Source organism: Balaenoptera borealis (genome assembly GCF_965194805.1).
Source record: "Balaenoptera borealis genome assembly, chromosome: 3".
NCBI lineage: Eukaryota > Metazoa > Chordata > Mammalia > Artiodactyla > Balaenopteridae > Balaenoptera > Balaenoptera borealis.
The window spans coordinates 49,926,023-49,953,341 of record NC_138866.1 but is presented as its reverse complement, the minus strand read 5'-3'; the positions used below and the strand labels follow the sequence as shown (position 1 = coordinate 49,953,341).

General features: G+C 36.1%; 1 protein-coding gene across 2 annotated transcripts in view; it reads left to right on the top strand.

Annotated features, from left to right (window-relative positions):
• Positions 1-27,319, top strand: part of KLHDC1 (kelch domain containing 1) — a 52,507-nt gene that overhangs the window by 20,670 nt on the left and 4,518 nt on the right. The window contains exons 5-13 of one of the 2 annotated variants that reach the window (XM_082385783.1): positions 7,041-7,119; positions 7,454-7,501; positions 8,796-8,879; positions 13,597-13,680; positions 14,157-14,215; positions 17,171-17,283; positions 18,794-18,866; positions 23,119-23,203; positions 24,854-24,906. In XM_082385783.1, the coding sequence (XP_082241909.1) occupies positions 7,041-7,119; positions 7,454-7,501; positions 8,796-8,879; positions 13,597-13,680; positions 14,157-14,215; positions 17,171-17,283; positions 18,794-18,866; positions 23,119-23,203; positions 24,854-24,906 (678 nt within the window). The remainder of the gene's footprint in view (positions 1-7,040; positions 7,120-7,453; positions 7,502-8,795; positions 8,880-13,596; positions 13,681-14,156; positions 14,216-17,170; positions 17,284-18,793; positions 18,867-23,118; positions 23,204-24,853; positions 24,907-27,319) is intronic. The other variant, XM_082385784.1, reaches the window with a different exon arrangement.

Genomic DNA, 27,319 nt, shown 5'->3' with positions numbered 1-27,319 from the left:
TTATTTATGTATAAAGAGATTAGTGTTTGACTGTGATATATGAAAATATTTTTTCCAGGTTGTCATTTGTCTTTTGACTTTGCATAAAGTGTGTTTTGCGTGTCTTAAACAGCTTCTTAAAGCTGTTATTTAGGTAAATTTATCAATAATTTCTTTTCTGGCTTCTTGACTTTGAGTCAATTGCAAAGGTTTTTTCCACTCCAAGATTATAAACTAGTTCTCACATATTTTCCTCTAGTACTTTTGTTATTTTTAGAAACCTGGGAGGGCTTCCCTGACAGTCCAGTGGTAAGGACTCCACACTTTCACTGCTGAGGGCACGGGTTTGATCCCTGGTCGGGGAACTAAGATCCTGCAAGCTGTGTGGCACAGCCAAAAAAAAAAGAACCAGTAAAAACCTGTGAATGGTATGAGATATGAATCCAAGTTTATCTTTTATTATTTAGTTTTTAAATTTTATAACTGGTGGTTTGTACCTCTTCATCCCTTCACTATTTCACCCATCCCCCACCCTTCCCCTCTAGCAACCACTAGTTCGTTCTCTGTATCTGTTTTTTCATATTTGTTCTTTGTTTTGATTTTTACATTCTACACATAAGTGAAAACATGCAGTATTTGTTTTTCTCTGATTTATTTCACTTAGCATAATATCTTGAGTTCATCCATGTTGTCACAAATGGCAAAATTTCATTCTTTTTTATGGCTGAGTAATATTTCATTGTGTTTGTTTGTGTGTGTGTGTGTGTGTGTGTGTGTGTGTACATACATACACACCACATCTTCTTTATCCATTCATCTGTTGATGGACACAGGTTGCTTCCATATCTTGGCTATTGTAAATAATGCTGCAATGAACATTGGGTGTATATATCTTTTTGAATAAGTGTTTTCATTTTATTTGGTTAAATAGGAGTGGCATTGCTGGATGGTATGGTAGTTCTATTTTTAATTATTTGAGGAACTTCCATACTGTTTTCTATAGTGGTTGTATCAATTTACATTCCCACCAACAATGCATGAAGGTTTCCTTTTCTCCACATCTGTGCCAACACTTGTTATTTCTTGTCCTTTTGATAATAGCCATTCTGACAGGTATAAGGTGACATCTCATTGTGGTTTGGGTTTGCATTTCCCTGACGATTAGCGATACTGAGCATCTTTTCATGTGCCTGTTGGACATCTGTATGTGTTCTTTGGAAAAATGTCTATTCAGGTCTTTTCCCCATTTTTTAACTGGGTTGTTTTTTTTAACTGATACTGAGTTGTTTGAGTTCTTTATATATTTTGTATATTAGCCCCTAGTGGACATATCATTTGCAAATATCTTCTCCCATTCAGTAGGTTGCCTTTTTGTTTTATTGATGGTTTCTTTTGCTGTACAAAAGCTTTTTAGTTTGTTGTGGTCCCATTTGCTTATTTTTGCTTTTGTTGCCCTTGCCAGAGAAGACAGATCCAAAAACATATTGCTAAGGCTGATTTCAAAGAGTGTACTGCCTAAGTTTTCTTCTAGGGGTTTTATAGTATCAAGTCTTATGCTTAAGTCTGTAATGCATTTTGAGTTTATTTTTGTATATAGTGTGAGAAAATGGTCTAGTTTCATTCTTTTATAGGTAGCTGTAAGTTTTCCCAACACCACTTATTGAAGAGACTGTCTTTTCTCCATTGTATATTTTTTTTAAAGAGTATAGTAGATTTTTGTCTTTTTTTAAAATTTAATTAATTAATTTATTTATTTATTTTTGGCTGTGTTGGGTCTTCGTTTCTGTGTGAGGGCTTTCTCTAGTTGCAGCAAGCGGGGGCCACTCTTCATCACGGTGCGTGGGCCTTTCACTGTCGCAGCCTCTCTTGTTGCGGGGCACAAGCTCCAGACGCGCAGGCTCAGTAGTTGTGGCTCACAGGCCTAGTTGCTCCGTGGCATGTGGGATCTTCCCAGACCAGGGCTTGAACCCGTGTCCCCTGCATTGGCAGGCAGATTCTCAACCACTGCGCCACCAGGGAAGCCCCTGTATATTCTTATGTTGTAGATTAAATGAGCATACGTGCATGGGTTTACTTCTGGGCTCTCTATTCTGTTTCATTGATCTATGTGTCTATTTTTGTACCAGTACCTTACTGTTTTTATTACTGTAGCTTTGTAGTATAGTTTGAAACCAGGGACCATGACACATTTAGCTTTGTTCTTCTTTCTCAAGATTATTTTGGCTATTTGGAGTCTTTTGTGGTTCCATAAAAATTTTAGGATTATTTGTTCTAGCTCTGTGAAAAAAATGCCATCAGTATTTTGATAAGGATTGCATTGAATCTATAGATTGCTTGGGGTAGTATGGACATTTTAACAATATTAATTCTTCCAATCCATAAACATGAAATATCTTTCCACTTATTCATGTCATCTTCAATTTCTTTCATCAGTGCCTTATAGTTTTCATAGTACAGGTCTTTCACCTTTTTGGTTAAATTTATTCCTAGGTATTTTATTCGTTTTGATGCAATTGTAAATGGAATTATTTTCTTGATTTCTGTCTCTGATAGTTCATTATTAGTGTATAGAAATGCAACCGATTTATGTCTATTAATTTTGTGTCCTGTAACTTTATTGAATTCATTTATTAGTTTTTATAGTTTTTTGGTGGACTCCTTAGAGTATTCTATATATAGAATCATGTCATCTGCAAATAGTGACAGTTTTATTCCTTCCCTTCCAATTTGGATGCTTTTTATTTCTTTTTCTTCTCTGATTGCTGTGGCTAGGATTTCCAATATTAAGTAAAAATGGGAGCATCCTTGTATTGTTCCTGATCTTAGAGGAAACGCTTTCAGCTTTTCACCATTGACTATGATGTTAGCTGTGAGTTTGTCAAAAATGGCCTTTATTGTGTTGATGTATGTTCCTTTTCCACCCACTTTGTTGAGAGTTTTTGTAATGAATCGATGTTGGATTTTGTCAAATGCTTTTTCTGTAGCTATTGAGTTGATTGCATGATTTTTAGCCTTCATTTTGTTACTGTGGTGTGTCATGTTGATTGATTTGTGGATACTGAGCCATCCTTGCATTTCTGGGATAAATCCCACTTGATCATTGTGTATGATCCTTTTAACGTATTGTTGAATTCAGTTTGCTAGTGTTTTGTTGAAGATTTGTGTATCTATGTTCACCAGGGATATTGGCCTGTAAGTTTCTTTTTTTGTAGTGTCTTTTTCTGATTTTGGTATCAAGGTAATGCTGGCCTTGTAGAATGGGTTTGGAAATTTTCTCTCCTCTTCAATTTTTTTAGAATAGTTTGAGAAGGATAGGTGTTAAATCTTCTTTGAAGGTATGATAGAATTCATTTGTGAAGCCATCTGGTCCTGGACTTTTGTTTTTTGGGAGTTTTTTTGATTACTGATCAATTTTATTGCTAGTAGTCAGTCTGTTCAGATTTTCTGTTTCTTCCTCATTCAGTCTTGGGAGATTGTATGTGGCTAGGAGTTTATCCAGTTCTAGGTTGTTCATTTTTTTGGCTTATAATTGTTCATAGTAATCTCTTATGATTTGTATTTCTGTGGTGCTGGTTGTAACTTCTCTTTTATTTCTGATTTTATTTACTTGGGTCTTCTCTCTTTCTTTATTGATGAGTCTGACTAAAAAATTTTCAATTTTGTGTATCTTTACAAAGAACCAGCTCTTATTTTCATTGATCTTTTCTATTAGTTTTTTAAATCTCTATTTTATTTATTTCTTCTCTGATCTTTGTTATTTCTTTCCTTCTGCTGACTTTGGACCTTGTTTGTTCTTCTTTTTCTAATTCTTTTAGGTGGGTCATATGGTAATTCTATGGTCAACATTTTTTTTTAATTTAATTTAATTTATTTTTAATTTATTTATTTTTGGCTGTGTTGGGTCTTCGTTGTTGTGTGCGGGCTTTCTCTAATTGTGACGAGCGGGGGCTACTCTTCATTGTGGTGCGCAGGGTTCTCGTTGTGGTGGCTTCTCTTGTTGTGGAGCACAGGCTCTAGGCGCGCGGGCTTCAGTAGTTGTGGCTCATGGGCTCTAAAGCGTAGGCTCAGTAGTTGTGGCGCATGGGCTTAGTTGCTCTGCGGCATGTGGGATCTTCCTGGACCAGGCTCGAACCCGTGTCCCCTGCATTGGCAGGTGGATTCTTAACCACTGCACCACCAGGGAAGCCCCTATGTTCAACATTTTGAGGAGAACCAAACTGTTTTCCACAGTAACTATGCCATGTTATATTCCCACTATAAACGTTCCAGTTTTCTACAGTCTCACCAACTCTTGCTATTTTCTTTTGTTTTTTGTTTGTTTGTTTGTTTTATAATTGCCATTGTAATGGGTGTGAAGTGGTATCCATTGTGGTTTTGATTTGTATTTCCCCAGTGACTAATGATGTTGACCATCTTTTCCGGTGCTTATTGGCCGTTTGTATATCTTCTTTGGAGAAATGTCTATTCTAGTCCTTTGCCCATTTTTTAAAAATTGGATTGTTTTATCTTTTTGTTATTGAGTTGTAGGAATTCTTTACATATTTGGATAGTAAACCCTTATCAGATATATGTAGTTTTCTTCTTGTGTTTTTGTCTGGCTTCAGTTTCAGGATAATGCTGACCTCATTGAATGAGTTAGGAAGTGTTCCCTCCTTCTCAGTATTTTTAAATGTTAGAGAAGGGTTGGTATTAATTCTTCTTGAAATATTTGATAGAATTCACCACTGAAGGCATCTGGTCCTGGACTTTTCTTTGTTGGGAGGTTTTTGGATTACTGATTCAGTCTCTTTACTTATTATATGTTTATTCAGATTTTTTATTTCTTCATGAGCCCCTTTTGGAAGTGTGTGTCTTTCCAGGAATTTTTCTATTTCATCTAGTTTATACAGTCTGTTGGTATGCAGTTTTTTGGTATTCTCTTATGATACTTTTTATTTCTGTCATGTTAACAGCAATGTCCCCTCTGTCACTCCTAATTTTAGTAATTTGAATTTTCTCTACTTTTTTTTTAGTCAACCTAGCTAAAGATTTGTCAATTTTGTTGATATTTTCAAAGACCCAACTTTTGGTTTTGTTGTTTCTCTCTATTGTTTTTCTATTCACCATTTTGCTTATTTCCCCTTTAATTTTTATTATTTCCTTCTGTTATCTATGGGTTTAGTTTGCTTCTCTTTCTAGTTCCTTGATGTGTACAGTTATATTATTGATATGAGATCTTTCTTTTTAAATTTGTGGGCATTTATAGCTATAAGATTCCCTCTGAGCACCACCTTCACAGTATTCCATAAGTTTTGTTTTATTCTGTCTGCATTTTCAGTCATTTCAAGGTAATTTCTAACTTTCCTTGTGATTTTTTTCACTCATGGGGTTGACAGATTTTTTTCTTTCTTTCAGCACTTTAATGACTTTTATTACATTGCCTTTTGGCCTCATTCTTCTGGTGAGAAATTCACTCATTTGTATTTATCCAGCTTGGAGTGTGCTGAGCTTCTGGGGCTGGTGGATGTATATCTTTCATCAGTTTTAGGAAGTTCTTACTAATTAACAAATATTTCTTCTACCCATTTATTTGTCTCTTCTCCTTCTGGGACTCCTATTATATGCACATTAGATCATATGATATTGTTATACAGAGCTTGGGCTCTCTTCCCTGCCCCCCACTCTTTTATTCTCTTTGTTTTAATTTGGATACTTTTTTTGACCAATTGACTTATCTTCAAGTTCATCTTTTCCATTGCTATGTCCAGTTTCCTGTTATGACTATCTAATGAATTTCTTTATTTCTGACATCTTATTTTCCAATTTTTTGCATTTTCATTTCATTCTTTTTCATGGTTCCATGTCTGTGCCAAAATTACCTAGTTCTTCCTGCACATTGTCCACCTTTTACAAACTAGTCTGTTACTATTTCTACCATAGTTATTTTAAAGGCCATGTCTAATAATTCTAATATCTGGGCCACCTTGGAGTCAGCTTATATTGACTCTTTCCTCTCTTGATCATGGGTCACTTTTTTTGCCTTTTCTTATACCTTGTAATTTCTTCATCATTTGACAGACATTCTGTACGAAAGAACAGTAAAGATGGGAATAAACAATATTTCTTTCCAGAAAAGGACATGCCCTTTTTTCCTTTTTCAGGTTGCTAGAGTGGGATTTAAGTCAGTCTAATCTATAGTTGATCTGTGTTTGGACTTTGTTGCAGCTTTAGTTTGATTCAGTTTAACCACTGGCTTCAAATGTTCTGATGCAGGACCAAGACTTTCCTTTGCTACAGCCCAATGTTTGAGCACTAGAGATTGTCTAGAGATTTTGAACAGTGCTTCACAGCTGAGTACCTACTTCTCAGAACTGTGGGAGATCTCTCCTTGTTTCATAGCCTACCTGTGTTGCTAGGGAGTTCTGTTTGCTCTCCAATCCCACTTTATACTTTCTGCACCTTGAGAGATCTCTTTCAGCATTGCACCTCCCCCCCTGGCCTTTTGAGGGCAGCCACCCTCCCTGTATGCTATAATGGCTTGGCATGCCTCTGAGGTGTTTCTGCCAGATCTCCTGCCCAGATCCCAAACTTTAGAGTTGATAGCTCAGATTGCCTCAAGGAGAGTTGCTCAGCTCTTCTCTGCTTCCAGCTCTTGGTGACTGACCCTGAGCCCTCCCTGAAGACTATGTGAAAAAGTTGTTGAGTAGGTTCAAGCTCCCTCTGTGGCTGAGTTTCTTAAGATTCTAATTTGCTATGCCAGCCTACATGTGACTGTTAAAATTTTGGGTGACTTCTTTTACAAACCCAATCTGTGCTGGATTCTTTCTCCTCCTGCTGTTACATCAGGGATGAAAGCAGCCATGGGCCTCTTCTCTCCTACTGGGAGCTCATCACTTTCTGGAATTAGTTCATTTAGGTCTCTTTGTTCCCATAGCTCTTCGATTTTTTTTTTTAAACTATGGTTTTGTAGTTTATATGGCTTGTTTAGGTTGTGAGGTTATGAGAGAAATGATGTCTTCCTACTTTCTGTGAACAGACTGAAAGTAGAACTCCTAAAGTGTGTCCTTTGTTTTGTTTTTCAGATTAATATATTTTGGTGGCTATGGGTGTAGGAGACACAATGAACTCCAGGATTGTTTTGATGTTCATGATGCATCTTGGGTAAGAGAGTAATCCCTGTTTACATTTTCCTCTAAGTTAGTGTCACGTTACAGTCTTCAGAAATAATGAGCCCAGTTTTTCTCATTTTAATTTGCTGTAATTGATATTATGAAAAAAAATGTATTTTCTCTCTTTTGAATTTGGGTTCAGTTGCAGGAGGTTCTCTCACCTAATTATATCAGCCTTCATGGCTACTGGCAGAGTAATGTCTTTTCTGATGCCATTAATCACTTATAGCTGCTTCTGTTAGACAACTAGTGGCTTTAGCACAACTTGGAAATACTTTGTTCATAGGTAACCGCAGTGGCTATTGCTGACATACACCTCCTTTTAGGTACGTCCACCAGAACTATTCATAGCTCAGTCTGGCTTCTGTATGAGAGTGAGTAAGTTGGTAGTCATATTACTTTTTCTATTTATTCTTACTGGTTAGAGAATAAACTATTATTAATGAAAGAACTCATGACTTATAAAAATGAAATCTTTTAATAGATAACTTTAAAAACCATTGATCTCACCACCAAGATACACAGTAACTCTTCAGTTTTACCTTCTACTAGCATGTATTATTATTGTACGTTATTAATGTAAAGGTATATGTACATTTCATGTATATCTCTTTGTATATGGGTATTTAAAAATTCTCCATAGTCTTTATTTAGACTATGTGTGAAATTAATATGTGCTAATTAATAAAACTGAATGGTTTTTAAGTGTTAAAAATGGTTTACATGGTTTTTGAGTTTTTAAAATGAAATATCTTTAAAGTTTTGCTACTTACAGTATTACTGATAATTTTTAGTAATATAACTTCCCATTAATTATGTCTACTCATCAGTGAAATCTCTCATTTTTTTCTCCTCTAGTATAGTTAGGCTAATGATCATGTCCTAAAGTTTGTGGTGTACAGGTAGATTTTTTTTCATTTAGATTCTAAACTAAGTAAATTATTTAGTTTATTTGACTTGTTTGACAAGTCCTGACAAAAATGAATGATATATTCCTGACATATAACATAAAACTGGTACAGAGGTAAGCTAGAGTAGTGGTAGAGGATTTCAGCAATGCAGAAGATGCTAAATACAGTCTAACTGCTAAATCTTTGCCTTGCCAATAGTTTCGTCTTCCTAGAAGACAAGAGAGTGAGCATAAGTTTGATGCGTAAGAACAAGGTGCTTGGTTAAGTAGAATTGATTGGAATTTTTTGGAAAAAGGAACCATTGTTCCCTAAAGTTTCTAACAGCAGTGATTAGGAATTCTGAACCTGTACTTTAGGAAAAGAGATTTCCAAATGTAAATATCATTCTGTTCTCTGCAATTTTAAAAGAGATATTCCTTTGAGAGAAGTGGAAGATTGTCAACAAGTAAAGTCATGACTCATGCAAGCAATACTACGAGAAGGAAAGTTGCCAGGTGATGCTGCTATGGCCTAGGGACCACACTTTGTGAGCCACTGGTATATGCATTAGCTTTACGACTGTGGTTACACTGGTGTATGCGTTAGCTTTATGACTGTAGTTACCCTGGTGTATGCATTAGCTTTATGACTATGGTCACACTTAACTCTATTTCTGTAAAAGTGCCTATTATTTCACCAGTGAATATGCAGTGAAACTATAATACTAATCTAAAAATTATAAAAGCTTTCAAAAATATTTTTTAAATTTCTGTTTTAGGAAGAGCAGATATTCTGGGGTTGGCATAACGATGTTCACATATTTGACACAAAGACACAGAGTTGGCTTCAACCAGAAATTAAAGTAAGTATTGTAAAAAGTTACCTTTATGTTTGTGTACTCATTAATACTTTTAAAATCTATTTCTTTTACTGGGTTATTGGATTTTAGTAATTGAGTTTGTTATCATATACAAAGGGGTTCTCTTATGAGAACTGTTATTAGTACTTTTTTTTAATCACATATTTTTCTCCAGGCTAACTGAGGTTTTCTAGAAAAATCTAAAGAGGTGCCATCATCATTCTTTACCCACAAGTGTAATGCCCTGATTTAATGAAGTCTCTTTTAAAGAGTCCTTTCGTAACAAAGTCCATGATTTTAAAAAGCCCATGTTTCATAAACCCTTGCAATCTTAATACTCTTTCATCTGCTCGTGAACAAACACAAATTCACATTAGTTTAAGCCATTAAAGAATTCTCACATAGCTGGGAAGCGTATTTTGAAGTGGCTCACACAGTGGAAGAGCTACAGGGACCAGGACCTTAGGAACTGGAGCAAGTTATCCAACACCATCACAATATTTGCATCTCTCTGTCGGCTTCTCCCTGCTTCTCTGGGTGCCAGCTTCATTCTGTCTACTGCAGACTGTCCAGCTCATTTAGAAGGGAATATGGGCCCTGGCTACACCAGCAGATCTTTCTATTGGTGCTGTATTCTGTCAATGTCTATATCTTTGTCCTAGAAAAGGACTCTGGCTCTACTTAGGCATGTTCCTACTCTATATCAGTCCCTGCTGCCAAGGGGATGACTGGCCAGGTCTGAGTCTCAGATCTGTCCCTAGGGGAGCAAGGTATTGTGATTGGTCAGCTCACCGGAACTGTGCAGAATAGAATGCTGAACAGGCAAAACCAAATTTCTGTCACTAACATGCACGTATGACTAAAATTCCTTGCAGTTCAGCTTCTGTAGATGGTAGTGAGGGAGGTTCTGTGCAAAATAGCAAGTGTTACAAGGTTTGACCCTTCTCAGCATCCTCTGTTTCCAAGCAGTGCTTTTCAGGTTTCCAGTGCTCTTCTGTTCTCTTCTAATTTTGGAACTGATCAACTATCAGTCGATCATATTTGTTGATTGAATTTTCCTGCAGTCAGCATTTTATTTTATTTTATTTATTTATTTATTTTTAACATCTTTATTGGAGTATAATTGCTTTACAATGGTGTGTTACTTTCTGCTTTATAACAAAGTGAATCAGTTATACATATACATATGTTCCCATATCTCTTCCCTCTTGCATCTCCCTCCCTCCCACCCTCCCTATCCCACCCCTCTAGGTGGTCACAAAGCACCGAGCTGATCTCCCTGTGCTATGCGGTTGCTTCCCACTAGCTATCTATTTTACATTTGGTAGTGTATATATGTCCATGCCACTCTCTCACTTTGTCACATCTTACCCTTCCCCCTCCCCACGTCCTCAAGTCCATTCTCTAGTAGGTCTGCGTCTTTATTCCCGTCCTGCCCCTAGGTTCTTCATGACCTTTTTTTTTTCCTTAGATTCCATATATATGTGTTAGCATACTGTATTTGTTTTTCTCTTTCTGACTTACTTCACTCTGTATGACAGACTCTAACTCCATCCACCTCACTACAAATAACTCAATCAGTCAGCATTTTAATGTTAAGATTTGTGTATTAATGAAATAAAAGCATCTTATCTCTGTTAAAATAGTTTCGTGTCAGCAAGCAGGTGGAGAGAAATATTATTGAGACTGGATCTACTGAAACTCATCCTGGATCTCTTTCAGGCCTCTTAACGCTCTGCTCCCTTAGAGAATAAGCAAGAGCCTGGAGCTACTGCAGGCATATTTTTAGAATGTACTCCCTGGGATAAGTGAACTGAGGTAGCTTATAATTAGTTCTTTGGACTTAAGGTCTTTCTGTTGTGACTCCTTCTCTCTCTCCTTACCTTCATCCGTACCCCTTCCCCCCTTCTGCACCAGCAGCCTAACAGGCACTGACACTCTTTCAGTTAGTGTTTAACAGTATTTTCACTGTGATTTCTCTGATTATTTCTTCAAATAAGTTCTTACATTGTTTATATTATATCTGAAGGTTTTTTTTTTAATTTATTTTTTATTTTTGGTTGCATTGGGTCTTCGTTGCTGCGCACGGGCTTTCTCTAGTTGCGGCGAGCGGGGGCTACTCTTCATTGCGGTGTGCGGGCTTCTCATTGCGGTGGCTTCTCTTGTTGTGGACCACGGGCTCTAGGTGCACGGGCTCAGTAGTTGTGGCACATGGGCTTAGTTGCTCCACGGCATGTGGGATCTTCCCAGACCAGGGCTCGAACCCATGTCCCCTGCACTGGCAGGCGGATTCTTAAGCACTGCGCCACCAGGGAAGCCCCTATATCTGAAGGTTTTTCTGATGTGGTTGCAGCTAGAATTTGTTCCCTTTATTTTTTAGAGACATTCTTAAATTAATTAATTGTTCCTAAATATCTGCAGCAAAAGGAAAGGTAACATGGTAGAGTGTAAGAGTTATTGCTGTTGAAGTTGAAGAAACTGGTTGAAAAGAACTGTGTACTTTTAGATAAGCCATATAACGTCATCTGTTAAATGGAAAGTTGAAATTGTTTTTCTACATGGGACTTTTAACCCTATGAGGACAGTAGAGTATAATAGTGGTCTTTGGGTTATTTTCAGTATTTCAAATGACCTAATAAGCACTGTGCATTATTTATGCAGTTAGCCACACAGGCTAATGCAAATGCCATTACTTTGTTTCTGTTTGGACTGGTATGAACTCAGTTTATTCAGAAGCTTTGGTTGGATATTAAATGTATTTCATAAATAAAAAAGGAGAAAGTCAATATTTATTTCATAATGAATGTGTATATAGTAGAAGAATTTTTCCAGAATTTCAGATCAGGGATGGGACAATAAAACTTTTGTTGGAAGTGTTGGGAACTGCAACACAAATGGTTCTCTCATTTATTTAAGTGTTATATAGGTAATATCTGAATTATTTCTTACCATGTTGACCTCATAATTATTCAAGTAAAAAAGTCTAGGAGGTTATGATATTGGATGTAGTGCTTAAATTTCCTGTGCCCACATTTGGTAGCCAATGAGCTGAAAATGTTGGGTTCTTTCAGAACTTGGAATTAAATACATACACGAAAGTACCCACCATGAACACATGGAAATTATGCAGAAAATTCTTCCTTCAGGGGCTTCCCTGGTGGCGCAGTGGTTGGGAATCCGCCTGCCAATGCAGGGCACACGGGTTCGTGCCCCGGTCCGGGAGGATCCCACATGCCGCGGAGCGGCTAGGCCCCTGAGACACAACTACTGAGCCTGCGCGTCTGGAGCCTGTGCTCCGCAACGGGAGAGGCCGCGACAGTGAGAGGCCCGCGCGCCGCGATGAAGAGTGGCCCCCGCTCGCCGCAACTGGAGAAAGCCCTCGCACAGAAACAAAGACCCAACACAGCCAAAAATAAATAAATAAATTAATTAATTAAAAAAAAATTCTTCCTTCAAATCTTATTCATTAATCTACCCATTATACCCTCTTTTCCCACCAACCCCAAACTTCTCTGAAGAAAAGATCTGCTATATTTATTCAAAGTAAAGTATAAAGAAGTATTATCAGTTAATGTGAAGAGTTTTAGTAAGAGACAAACACTGGCTTAAGCCAAGAGTGAAGTTCTTATTGTGGAATTTGAAGCATCAAGAGTTTTAGGGGGGCAGATTGATTTTTTTTTAAGTCTGAGATCATCACACAGTGTACTGCTCACTCATATTAATATTAACTCTGTGTGTGTTTGTCTCTGTGTGTGTGTATGAGTGAGAGAGAGAGAGGGAGAGAGAAGAGAGAGAGGAAAAAGGAGGGAAGGGGGGGATGGGCAAGGGAGAGAAAGAAAATGTTTTTAAATATAATTTTTTAATCTTTATATTTTAAGCTAAAATTTATGTGAAATTTTTTTCTTTTTTTTATACATTTATTTATTTATTTTGGCTGCATTGAGTCTTCATTGCTGTGTGTGGGTTTTCTCTAGTTGGGGCGAGTGGGGGCTACTCTTCGTTGCAGTGCACGGGCTTCTCATTGCGGTGGCTTCTCTTGTTGCGGAGCACGGGCTCTGGACGCCGGGGCTCAGTAGTGTGATGCACGGGCTTAGTTGCTCCACGGCATGTGGGATCTTCCCGGACCAGGACTTGAACCCATGTCCCTGAGCTGGCAGGCGGATTCCCAACCACCACTGCGCCACCAGGGAAGTCCCTATGTGAAATCTTATTTTGCCAAATAGTGTCAGGCATTTAAGAAAAACGCTTTAAAAAGTAAAGGTCAGGGACTTCCCTGGTGGTCCAGTGGTTAAGAATCTGCCTTCCAATGCAGGGGACGTGGGTTCAATCCCTGTTTTGCTGTGGGGCAGCTAAGCCCTCGCACCACAACTACTGAGCCCGCATGCCTCAACTAGAGAGCCCTCATGCCACAATGAAAGATCCTGCATGCTGCAACTAAGACCCAACACAGCCAAAAAAATAATAATAATAATAATAATAATAAATCAGTCAATATTGTAAAAAAAAGTAAAAATCAGGGTGAATAAATGTAATTCCTTAAGAGTAGTATTTGTCTATAATTATTACTATCGTGAACGAACTTTTGCATTAAGGTTTTGAATTAAGTTACATAGGTAATGGTAACTTAGCAGTCAAGTATTTCTCATACTGAGCATAGGAATGTGACTTCGTTATAGATGTTTCAAACCTTTGCGCTCCATTTTCTGATCTCTGCTTGCAGGGTGCTGTTCCACCGCAGCCACGAGCCGCGCATACGTGTGCAGTTCTCGGAAATAAGGGCTATATCTTTGGCGGACGTGTTTTGGTTAGTGTTTTTTATGAAAATGGTCTTTCATGTTTGATGCTTCTTACGAAAATTGATCTTTTGAGTTTGTGGAACAGCTGAACATTCAAATAGTCTAGAGATTAAAATGCCATTCAATAATAACTTTTTAAAATCTTCTCTTCCCCAAACGGACCATACATGAGTAATCACAGATGATTATAAATCATATTTTAATGGGGGAGAATCCTTCACTTCAGTGATTTATCAGAAAAGTTTAATTTCTTATTATCTAAATCTTGTTAGTTTAAACTCATTTTTTCCTTTCCCCCTTGACACATTAATTTGGTAGCTCTATGCTAACTTTATTAATACTTAGCATTGTTTCCCAATATATAAACTTCTGATGTTAAGTAAAATAGAGTTAATCTATTTTTAATCTGAATTTATTTTAAAGCCAAAATTTTAGCCCATGAAATATGTAAAACACTGACCAATTTCATACACTTTTGTTTTAGCAAACTAGGATGAATGATTTGCACTATCTAAACTTAGATACCTGGACCTGGTCTGGAAGGTAAGTTCGAAATTTAAGTGTGTTTTTTTTTTGTTTGTTTTTTGTTTTTGTTTTTTTTAATTTAAGTGTGTTTTAATCTGTAGGCATTTTTGTGTGTGTGTGTGTGTCTGCCTGCACAGACGTGTGCACACATGCATGGTATAATCCAAACTTGGATCTGTAAAACTGAACTGATATTTTCTTCCCCTTCAGATTGTTTGCCTAAGCAAGGAATATATAGATTTCAATATAGCATTCATTCTTTAACTAGACTATATAAAACAAGAGAACACTAGCACTTGAAAATTGATTATGTAAAAGTACTGGTTTTATACTACATATTCTTGAGGACTGGTCAGTAGAACAAATGAAGTTTTAATGGGGTCATCACAGGTCAACAGATAACCGAGTGAGTCAAAGTCAGATTTTATGGTTCATAATATATATTTAGCAATAGAATAAATATATTTAGCTATCAATTCAGCTGTTCATGTAATGAGTTGGAATCAGACCTATATATTATGCCAAAGTATAAATACTATTAAAAATAAAACCTCAAAAGTGCTAGAAGAAAATATAGCAGATTATCTTTAAAATCTTGGCATGGAAAAAGCTTTTATAAAGATGATATAACCCAAAATTCATAAATTAAAAGACTGATTGATAAGACCATTTAAGAATTAAATATTTCTGTGTAGAAATATATACCACAAAAAGTTAAAAAGCAAATTGGAAAATGCAAACAAAAAACAAACTAGAAGTAATATTTACAGTATTTCTAACCAAAAGGGCTAAGATTCATAAGAACTCAGAAAATCAGTAAGAAAAAGACAAACAAGCCAATAAAAGTGAACAAAGAACATGAATGAGCAACTCATAGAAGAAATACAAATATGCAGAAATTATTTTTAAAAGATGTCCAACTTCATAAATTATTAAAGAAATTGAAATAAAAATAATAGTTTTCACTTACCGGATAAAAATAATTACAAATGACCAGTTTGTGCTAGGTTGTAACACAATTAGTGGGAGTTTAAATGGGTATAATTTTCTGGAAGGTAGTCTGGTAATATGTTTAAAATATAAAATGGAATTTCTACTTTGATCCAGAATTCCTCCTAAGACAAAAATTGGACAAGTGTTTATATGTGTGTGCATATATGTACGTGTGTGTGCACACACAACAAAGATGTTTATTGCAACATTATTTATAAGAGCAAAAACATGACATCAGCCCTCATGTCCGTAAGTGGGGGTTGTTTAAATCATGGTGCATTTGCCCAATGAGCTGCCATGCTTCCATTACCAAAGGACACTATGCTTCATGGAAATATTCTGCAACATACTAGTTGAATGAAAAAAATTGACTGAACAGAGTATATGATCCTATTTGTATATTTTTAATAAATGTCTTTATATGTGCATTAAAGTTAGGAAAGATATATACCAAATTATTAATGTTTCTTATTGCTGGAGGACAGGATTATAGGAGAACTGTCCTTTTTAAAAACTATTTTTGTGGTTGTTGAATGTTTTGTAACCCAAATGTTTTTTATAGTTAACAGAAACAGTAAAAATATTTCCATTTTGGAAAAAATAAATTACGTCTTCTACCAATGGCCCATGTTATTCTGGAGCATTCCGGAATGTTGGAGAATGGTGTGATCTCACCTCCTAAATTAGTTAAAGTTTTGTGCTTATGGTTTTGTTTTGTTTTGTTTGGCTGCACCATACGGCATGTGGGATCTTAGTTCCCCAACCAGGGATCAAACCCGTGCCCACTGCAGTGGAAGCACGGAGTCTTAACCACTAGACGGCCAGAGAAGTCCCTGTGCTTATGTTTTTATTTCTGTTTTTATTTTAAGAATATGACAATATTTGTTTGAAATCTTTAGAGGTTTATCCTGGATCTGGAGTGGCTTGCATACTTTTATTTTGAAGTTAGAGTAGCATTTTCAGGAAATTCTACAATCAATAGACCAAAGTAAACAGCAGCAGCAACAATAAAATCCCATAATATCCTTAAGGAAGTCAGCTGAAAATACAAAATTAAATGTGAAACAACAGTAAAAAATGACAGACATGAAACTATTTATGTTAAAAACCTGAGGAAGTTTTACTCATTAACTAACAGTGAAGCCAAATCCAGCCTCTGAACACTGACACCAAATTAAATCTCAGAGACAGAGTTTTGGGTGAAGTAAAAAAGAATAGCTTTATTGCTTTGCTAGGCAAAGGGAGCCACAGCAAGCTAATGCCCTCAGAACTGTGTGTCCCAACCAGGGGGAGCCTGTGAGGAGTCTTATAGTCCAGGGGCGGGGTTGCTGATAAGGATCTGGGTATGTGCAGGGCCCACATTCCTTCAATCCAGAGGTCATCTGGCGTCAGGTGGTGATGGGCAAACTGTGACCTTCTCTGGAATGAAAAATGCTTCATCATGTAGTTAACATCTTGCATTTGGTGGGGGTTTCAGTTCAGCAGAAGAGCTCAAAGATATTATGTGTATCCCTTGAGGCAGAACCAGGACCCTGCCCCAAGGCTGCACTGTTGTTTCTTGGCTGCTCCTCCCTTGTGTCTGCATCCTCTCCCTTCCCTGATTAGCAGCTGTTTGAACCTGCCCTTTGGAACTCAGGGAAGGGGACACAGAAAGGTTTTTGTGCCCAGGAGCCCCACCAGGTCTGGCTTGGTTTCAATAGGAATGATGTTCAGTATGCATTGTGAATAACTGGGAATTGACTTTTTAACTTTCAGTCTGTGTTCTGGCCAAGTGGGATAGACATTAAATGGAAAGAAACTGTGTAAATTCATCAAGAATTTAAGAATGTTTTTAAAATATTCTTGTAGGTAGGATTAGTAGAATCTAAATTTTTTATACTAAGGAGGGCAGTTTTTTCTTTTGAGATCTGAGATGATCAAAAAACTTTTATTTTGACTAACACAGTACCTAGATTCTTCTATTTTTTTCCCTCACCACAGGATTCCAATTAATGGAGAAAACCCCAAACATCGGTCATGGCATACTTTAACACCAATAGCTGATGATACACTTTTCCTATTTGGTGGACTAAGTGCAGACAATATTCCGTTAAGTAAGTTGATTAAAGTTTAGCCTACAGTTAACATTTTATTCTTTTTTTACTTGATTGTATTTGATACTTAAGGTATTTTTACTTTTCTGATTTTCTGGTTTACCTTTATCGCCAACTATGTGGTTGCATCATGAATTAGAAGTAGAAGGCCCCTTTCCTTCCGTACCCTTGCCTGTCTAAGTTCTCCTGTTTCCTAGTGTAGGGAAAGGAAGAGTGGTTGAACCTAGAGGAATTAAAGACCCTTTCAACTATAGTATTTCTGATTTTGTGTCTTCCTAATTTTTGATCCAGATGCTTATACTATAGGCTAGAATGGGGATCAGAAGAGGAACCTTTCCCAGGAAGCTCTAGAAATACAAGGTGGGAAGGCCAGTTGCTTCTCTTTTTGTTCCAGAACTATAAAGGAAAGTGCTTAGCTAGAGTTTTTTAACTCCTGTTACTGCTCATCCCAATGGCTGTGAGTTTTGTAAGACAGTTTTTCTTTCACTAGTATAATTGTGGCACCAAGAAAGACAAGTGACCAAGAATATCCACTTAGTTTGACAAGTGTCTTGTAATTTAATGCAGAAGTTTTCTATGGCTAGAGACATTTTTCTTAAGAAACTTTATATACCATTAAAACCATTTATATAATTTTATATAGGATCTAAAAACAACTATTTGTTTTTCAACAAAAATTTATTGAGCATCAACTGTGTATCTGGCAGTCTTCTGGCCAAGAAATGCCAGATGCTGGTTGGAGGAACAGCAGTTCCTCTAGGGGATGTTAGTTACTGTAGATTATTATACTTCTCTAATTTGTGGGGTTTTTAATTAAAAAGGATTTGGAATCTAATTTAAAAACTAACATCTATACATCTTAAATATATACAGTATTGTATGTCAATTATATCTCAATAAAACTGGAAGAAAAAAAACCTAAAATCTATCCATTTCACTAGGAGTTGTTTAATATCGTATCTTCATGAGCTCTACTGTTTCAAATTCCTATTTGCTTTTTTTCATCATTGAACTATGGAGAATTAAATGTCCTAACTCCTAGTCTAGTCAGTTTCCTCCCTCAAAGATTCAGCTGAAGAAATGGTCATATGGGTATCAGACGATACCGAGAAATTACTTTTAGGTTTGTTGACTGTGATGGTGGCATTGTGGTTAAGTGATAATAACATGGTGGCTGTGTAAAAAATGTCCAATTTTTTTTAGTAATGCTCACTGAAATATGGAGAAAATGATAAGAGCTAGGATTTGTTTTAGAAGAATTCAGCAACAAGAATAACAAACAGATAAATGGAGCACATATGGTAAAATCTTAATAGTTGTTGAATCTGGGTTATGTGAAGGTTCATTGTCATGTTCACTTGGCTTTCGTACATGTTTGAGAATTTTTATGATAAAATATGCACATGCACAAAAAATAGTCTTATAAATGTAGCATGATAAATTTGGGGAAAAAATTAAAATTTCATCCCAAAGACCTAATCTTAATTTCTGAACTGTCATAATATTGCAGGTGATGGTTGGATTCATAATGTCTTAACAAATTGTTGGAAACAGCTTACACATTTACCTAAAACAAAACCCAGGTAAGTCTAGAAGTTGACAAATAAGTAAAATAGTTAAGAATTTTAAAGTATTAAAATGTAGCACTGAATTTATAGTGTTTGCTGTTAAAACCAGAAACCCTCAGGAAGGATATCTTTCAAATAAGCGTGATGTTACCCAAATAATTTAACTGTAATTCTAATTATATCTGATTGTAGAAAGGAACTATTCAGTTTCTATCCATATTTGTATATTTGAAAATTTTATTCTTTTAGGTAAATGTATAATCTTGCCTGATAAATGTGAAAAGGCTAGGAAATTGAAAGTATGATATAATGTTAATATTTTTAATAAGTAGACAAGAATGGGGTTGGCTTTAGTAGCAGTTATTTAGGTTTGGAAGCGGTTTAGAGCAATTTAATGAGGAAATTGCTTTCATGTTGATCAAGTAGATGACAGATTATTATTTTTCTTTATTAACTGTACGATGTATTCATTAATGTAAATTTCTTAAAAAAGAAAACAGTTGTTTGTGGTATATTATAGAGAAAAAACTGTAGAAAAATATACTATTATTAGACTGCAAAGAAAATCACATTCGTACGGTATTTTTTTCTTATTTGACTGAATAGTATGATAAAGATATATTCATAAGAGATTCAAATTCAGTACCTTATAATCATTATGGTCAGTAATTTTATTATTTTTCATGCCATGTATTTCAGAATTTTTTTACTATAGATTATTTATATTATTGTGAAGTCAATGATATAGTAACGCATAAGTTAATGATATGCATTTCAGACATTTAATAACAAGTAACTTACTTGAGAAAAAGGCCTGAAAATATTTATATGTAAATATATATATCATTGTGTATATCTATATTAATATGCACAATACATTTAGAGTTTATCATAACTACATGTGTGATTCTTATATTTTCATGTATAAAAATTCAGTGGAATGTATTATTTTACCAATTCTGGATCTTTTGAAATATATTGTTTAATTTAAAGAGTTTTATATTAAATTCAGGAGCCCAGTGTTCTAGTCCTTGCTCAGCTACCACTTAGCTTTTTGGCTTTGGGAAAGTCACTTAAAGAAACTGAGCATCAATTTCTTCATCTGCGAAATGAGGGAGTTGGACTAGATGAGCTCTTAGTTCTCTTGCAGTTGTTTGATTGTGTGAATGAATTAATTATAGACCAAAGTGGTAGTAATATGTTTAATTTTCAGTTGCTCCTATTTTATATTTCAATCCTTAATGAGTAATCAGAGGCATAGAACTATTATCAATAATATACTAGTTAGAACTGAGCTATGTAAAGAGATTTCTTTGAATTCAGCTGATGTGTCATGTAAATCATATGCTTTATTAGAATGTTTAGGTAATAAGTTTAGAGCAGCTGTGAGAGGACATAAACTACCTGTCTGTAGAAAAAACATCAGGTTGCAAGCTAGATGTCACCAAAATCAAGGCAGGAAAGGCTTTCCAGTGTTCCTCGATGATGAAGTCCAGGCCAGAGTTTCCCTAAGGCAGATAAGACAGAGGCAGATCTATCTTCAGGTATGAGGTGAGGAGGAGAACAGGTGGGATACAGTTTAGTGTAAGGAGAACATATATATGTGTATATATACTAATTTTTTTTGAAAGTAAGAATTTACTTAACATCTAAATGTATATTGTGCAAACTTTTCCAAGTTCTAATTTGAAATGTAAGCTGCCCAATTCTCCTCTTGTAATTCTATGGAAAGTTTCTTAACTTTGGTACTATTGACATTTTGGACCAAATTATTCTTTGTTGTTGGAGGTATCCTGTGCATGTGTAGAAGCATCTCTGGCCTTTACCCAGTAGATGCCAGTAGTACTGTGTCCACTCCCCCCGCCCTCCCCCAACACACACCTGGAATTGTGGCAATCAAAAATATCTCCAGATATTGTCAAATGTCCCCCTGGGGGCAAAATCGTCCCTGGTTGAGAACCAGCGTCCTACAACGTAACACTCTCTTCTCCAGGTGTCATCTTAGATAAAACTGTGCTTGGGTGAATAGCCGTCTATGTAGCTATATCTGATCGCCTATATAGGTGGCTGTCAGCAAGGTCCCTTTTTTGTGTGTCTGTAAAAGATGTCCCATAAGGTGTTGATATATAGAGCCTTAGGCATTGTTGGATCCATGAGTATTTCCAAGGTTACACATGGCTTTCTGTCCTGGAAATTAAGCTATTCCTTCCTATGAGGGAATTTGTTATACTCGATCTCCTTCCCTCAGTCCCTCCTCCAATCCCCATCCCCAACCCCACAGCATAAGCTGGGGGTTGCTGAAGATCTGTGTCAATTTATGTTCTAACATACAAGTTAGAGAATTGGGCAGAGTATTTCACAAACAAAATTTCTAATGACTCAGTCCTATTCTGGGTCCCAAGTGCATTTGTCCTTGAATATGTCATGATTGTTTGAGAAAACTGTTTTAACAAATTGTGCATAAGCCCACTGTTTGCATTTGTGGAAATTAAATTAAAAGGATTAATGTACTAAAAATAAGTTATGTGGTAATAAAAGACGTGATAATATGTAATTGTTTGGGGCATCCGATGCTTCAACAATTTGGTCTATTAAGAAAAGTGGGACTTCCCTGGCGGTCCAGTGGTTAAGACTCCACACTCCCAATGCAGGGGGCACGGGTTCGGGGAACTAAGATCCCACATGCTGCACAGTGCGGCCAAAAAAAAAAAGTAATCAAGTACTCTCAGAGTCAAAGCAATGATTCTGTAAAACTTTTAATTTATTTTCTAAAATTAAGAAATTTATGTGTACTTTTTTTTCAGACCCACAGAAACATTAAATTTTATAAAACTATAACGTTATTTTTGGTAAATAATGTGAAATTAGAGATGGATATGAGCTATCAGACCATTTCCAAAACAGCATTAGATGCTCTGCTTCTTTATGAAATAATTTGTTTATTTAATCACTGAGTAAATTATGCTAGTATTTTGTGTTTGCTTTTGTTAATCAGAAGTTTTTGAGCACCTACTGGATGCAGAACAACCTATTAAGCATTTTTAAGAATATAAAATTAGATAACCCAAATTCCAGTGGTGTGCTGGTAAACAGTTAACAACCGCTCTCCAGGAAAAACAAAACCCAAAAAAAAAAAGCCCTAGTTTGTAGCATTTGCTAATTTGCACCATGGCCAATGTGATATTGAACATGGAGTTGATAGGCACAGTCGGCTTTACACCACTGGGGCCATTTTTGACCTTAAGGACCTTATATATAGTCTTCGTAGGGAGTTAGGAGACAAATTACATCAAAAAATTGAAGTAGTATATAGAGCAATTTGTCTTCAAATGTGAGTTAGGAGATTATAAAATAAGCACATAAATGTTGAAGCGTGCTGAACAGAGAGGGTAACAGAGCCAATTTGGGTGGTATTTGGAATACTTCCTGGGGATTTTGAGCCTGTTTTTAAGGCTCTGAGAGAAAGACTTCTCATTTTAAGCCCAAGAAGCAGGGTGAACGAACAAAAGCCTAGAAAGTGGTACAAGCTTTTCTCTTAGGGAATAAATGGACTTGGCTGAAATAGAGGGTTCATTTGGGGAAAGGCAAGAATTAAAATTTATGGGAAAAAAATAGCTATTGATCATAAATTTTAGGCTGAGAAAAGTGGCAGAGATGCTTCCTGATCAGGAAATGTCCATGGTTAAAAACAATAAATATTTGAAAAATATTATTTATTAGCTATAGGTAGCTGGAAGAGATTAGAGACAGAGAAATAAGGAACGTGTGTGGTATTCTGTACCCAGGGTGATAAGTAGTGTGACAATATAAATGTAAAGAGAATGACCAGTTGGATTTGTCCGGTGGTGGGGACCAGAGAACAGGGAAGGAAGTCAAAATGATGAGAACAGCACCATGGCAGATAGCAATAAGAAAACTGTTTCTGCAATAGGCTGATCAGTTCTTTTTTAAATTATTTTATTTCATGATAATATCTATGAGATAAAGAGGTTAGAAAAAGGTCGGAGGATATAATAAGAAAGAGTTATTGGGAGGCCTCTCTTTCATTGAAACAATGTGATTTAATGAAACCTAGAATCTAATTCTCTAATAATTCTAGAGAAATCTTTAAAATCTAACCCCTTTGAGGATATGACAAAGGCTCAAGTTCAATCATACCCCTTTTGAAATAGATTAAATTTTAGAGTGTGCAATTTAAAATTGGTTTATATGTAATGTACAGTTTCTTCCTTGATAGTATTTCACTGTTTATAATTTTCAATCATAGGTTATGGCACACAGCCTGTTTGGGAAAAGAAAATGAAATAATGGTATTTGGTGGGAGCAAAGATGATTTACTTTCCTTGGATACAGTAAGAAAATTTCATATCTAAATATTTCCTCTGAGTAATTGTGTTATTCAAACTAAATGGCTGTTCAAAAAGATTGTTGATATTCCCACATTGAAAAATATGGAAGGGCATGAAATATTACACTGTTGTACGATTAATCTTTAGAATGAGTGGCTTTTGTGAAGCATTTCAGGATATTTGGGGTTTACAAATCAAAATAGGTCTATTAACTTCATTAGTCAAATTATTAAGAAGAGCTTCTAAAGGATGACTCTTCATTTCTCTTTGACCCTCCCCGTAGTCCCGAGCGTTGATAATTTTATTGAATTAAAATATTTGTACACAATATTTGGTGCATAAAAAGACTATATATAAAGTATATGTGAACTACTAAGTATAATAATAAGTACTTGTGAAATTTGCTACCTAACTTGATAACTAGAACATTACTAATGCTAGCTTCTCCCATCAAGAGGAAACTACTTTAGAATGTTTAAAGTGTATTTTTTAATTTTATGTGCCTTTTGCCACTGCTTCACCCCTGTTTTACATTTGAGTTTAAAGCATTCTAATTTTAAAATCTGATAAAACTAAAGTGAAAGGAATAAACGAGTAGCATTTGGAAAGTATTGTTCTTCCACTCCTTGCACCTTGGGAAATTCAGAGAGATGGCCACACTTATATTCTGTGCATGATGGGCCAGGAGCTCAGGATTGCTCGCTCTGGTTTGCATAGGACACTTGGGAATGGCAGGCGCTGAGCCGTCAGGGATGGGCTACAATGAGACAGAGCCCACCAGAGGGGCCCAGTGCCCTTTCGCCTCTTCAGGCCTAGTTATCTCCAGAGTTGTTCCTATGGAGTGGTGAACCCTGAGATAAGGTGGCTTTTCTCCAGGGAATTTGGTTTATTTTAAGGTTCTGAGGCCTCCAACTTAAATGTTATGTGTAGTGAAAGTTTTAGAACTTTCTTTGGCTGAGGATTCAGTGCGTCAATAAAAAATTAAAACCACAACTTTACTTAAAAAGCAACTTTTGTGGTTTGTCTTCTTTTTCTTGGCACTAGAAATCTTTATTTAGGATACAAAGTCTATCATTAAAATATGAATTCTGATTAAAATCATAATCATAAATTATGAAATTCTAAAGACCTATTTGAAAGTATTAGAAAAATTTTCTGCTGACTTCTCCACATTAACTTTTAGATGAGAGAGTCATTATTCAAAAAATCTTCTGGATCTGTGATTTTCAAATTAGGAATTCCCAGGGAATCTGTCACCTGGAAAAGGGGGACAGAATAAAGAGATTTTAAAATGAGTCATTTGGAAGAAAAAAGTCCTGCTTAAAACCCAAAAAACTTGAAAACCACTACTATTCTCATTTTGAAACCACTGTCTTAAAGGGAAAACATGTTTCTGATTTTAAAATTTGCAGTTATATAGGCTGTGGTTAGGTAGAAGTTTGGTCACTGAAAAAATGGTAACCACGTATCTAAAGTTTGTGTAGCTAGCAGGTATGTGTATATTTGTGTGTGTGTGTATGTGTGTGTGAATAGTTAGAGATTTATTTGCTGCTTTACATAATTTCTTTTACATTTATAAAATAAAATTATTCAATTATTAATGTATTTTATTTTTATCGAAAGTCTTGATAACTCCTTTTTTATGTTGATTAGGGTCATTGTAATGATTTATTGATCTTTCAAACACAGCCTTATTCACTACTCAGGTAAGAAAATTCATTACTTTAAAATATATATGTTATTAATGTATGATAATTTCTTCTTCCTTTTTGGGAAACGTTATAATATTTTTCAGGTAGATTATTACTTGAATTTAAGTTTACATCTTCCTAAGAGTATAATAAAATTTGTAATGATGAACCATATACCAATGTGATTTTTAAAAATTAAAATATACAGTATAGTCACATTTTTGTTTTGTTTGTAAAACTGAATTTAGTTCATGTAGGAATGTTAAACATACTGTATTTCCTTGATTCTAGGCCTGACTTTTTTCATATTTTAACTTTTCTGAAATCAGTGTGTCTCGTAATAGACACACATATATATGAATTTAGTTTAGTAGATTTTCTGTTTTTAACCCCAAAGTTGTTATTAAATCAGTGGTATGACTTACAGTGTATTAGCTGATATGCTTTTAATTTAAAAGGAATATATACAAAGTTTAGTGGGTGGATTGTGGAGCAAGCCCCTATTTCTGCCTGTGAGAGTCAGGAGGAAGGTTTCGAGTGAAGAAGAAGTTGTCTAGTGAACAGGTGTGGGTATTTTATGCAGCAGGGATAACAGGGGTGAAGGCATGGGACAGAGGGAGGGAGGGGAAGAGAGAGAGAGAGAGAGAGAGAGGAGCTTACATGCTCTGTGTCAAGGAGTGTACTCTAACTTCTAGACTTTCCACAGCTTTAACCACTTGAAAACCATAGCTCAAACTGGACATTCCTGAAGTCTTTCTTAGCCACTCCTTCTGTAACTGCTGTGGTTCCCAAACTTGTCTGGACATCAGAATCTCATGGGGAACTTCAAGAAATATTGATGCCTGTGTTTCAGCCCCACAGACTGTGATTTGATTGGTCTGGGGTACGGTCTGTACTTTGGGAATTTTGAAAGTACCGAAGGTAATTCCACTGTGCAAAGTTTAGAAATAACTGGTGGAATGATTTATCCTGCCTTGTATTGTTACTTAACTTTTGTTGTGAACATAACCACTTTCCTTAAGTAGATTATAAGTTCTTGATATGCAGGGATCAATAAATATAATATTTGGGTGCCTACTATGGGAAGGCACTGTGCTATGAAATGAAAAGCCATGACCTTTCCCTGAAATTGCTAAGAATATAGAAGGCAGGCTTTCAAACAACTATTATAGAAAAATAAAATTGCTTTAAGAGGAACATATACAAAGTTCATAAGAATACTGGAGAAGAAGGCCCTTGGTTAAGATAGCAAAGGTTAGGGAAGTCTGCAGAGGAAGAAGAGTCTGAGACAAGAATTTGCTGTGAACAAGCAGTGCAAAGGTGTTAGTGCAAGATATATATATCTTGCACTAACATGCTTACATATATATATATATATATATATATATATATATATATATATATATAAGCATGGTGTTCTGGAAACTGAATTCCTGAGTATTCCTGGGACATAAGTATGAGGTGAGGAATTGTAAGAAATGAGGCTGGATAAGAAATCAGAAACTGTATGTCATCTAACACCTGTGTCTCTCATGCACAAGAGTTTACATTATCTTGTAGGAGGTCAGGAAGCATTGAAAAATTTGGAGCAGAGGAATAAGATGATCATATTATAAGTTATAAAATTTTTTTGGCAACAGCATAGATGAGAAATTGGAGGGATAAGTGACTGTGTTAGGAAAGTTAGTAGAGACTGTTGCATTGATCAGGAACAAAGTGAGGGTCTGATTTAGAAAGTGGCAGTGGGGCTGGAGAAGGGAGGGAGGTAGAGATATTTAGCAGGCTGAATGGACTTGGTAGTTGAATGGACGCTAAGGGAAAGAAGAGGGAAGAATTAGTGATAGAGTATGGAGAAGGCATTGGGTTTGCAGGTGGGATGGGGTAGAAATGATGAACTTGGTTTTGGGCATATTGAGCTTGAAGTGCTTATGGGACTTGCAACGGAGCTTTCCATTAAATAGTTACTAACTGAATAAATGGAGCAAGGTCCAGGCTAGACATAAAGATTTAAGAATCACCGGGGTGTGAATGGGTATGGGTTAGCTCTGCCCAGGAAGAGTTTTGAGAGTAATGGTGGAGCCAACAGCTGAGCATTAAGAACTCATAACATTTGAAGTGAAGGTAGAGGACAAGGAGGCACAAGAGAGTGACCAGAGTTAAAGGTGAAGCAGGAGATAATGGGAGCACGAAAACTGAGGCAGGAGAGAACTGAAGACGGAGCATCTGCTTACTGTAAGGAGGTCGCGGAACATCTGGATTGACAAGTGCCGCGGAGTTTGGCAACACTAAGACGTTGGTAAGGTAAAGGGTGATGAAGACGTGACGTAGCTGCTGAGGTGACTGGGAGCGGAATGCTGCCGAGGGATGTGTAACATCGTAGTGCCGAGCACTCAGGAGGGCTCAGCGGAGATGGAACAAAGTCGATATG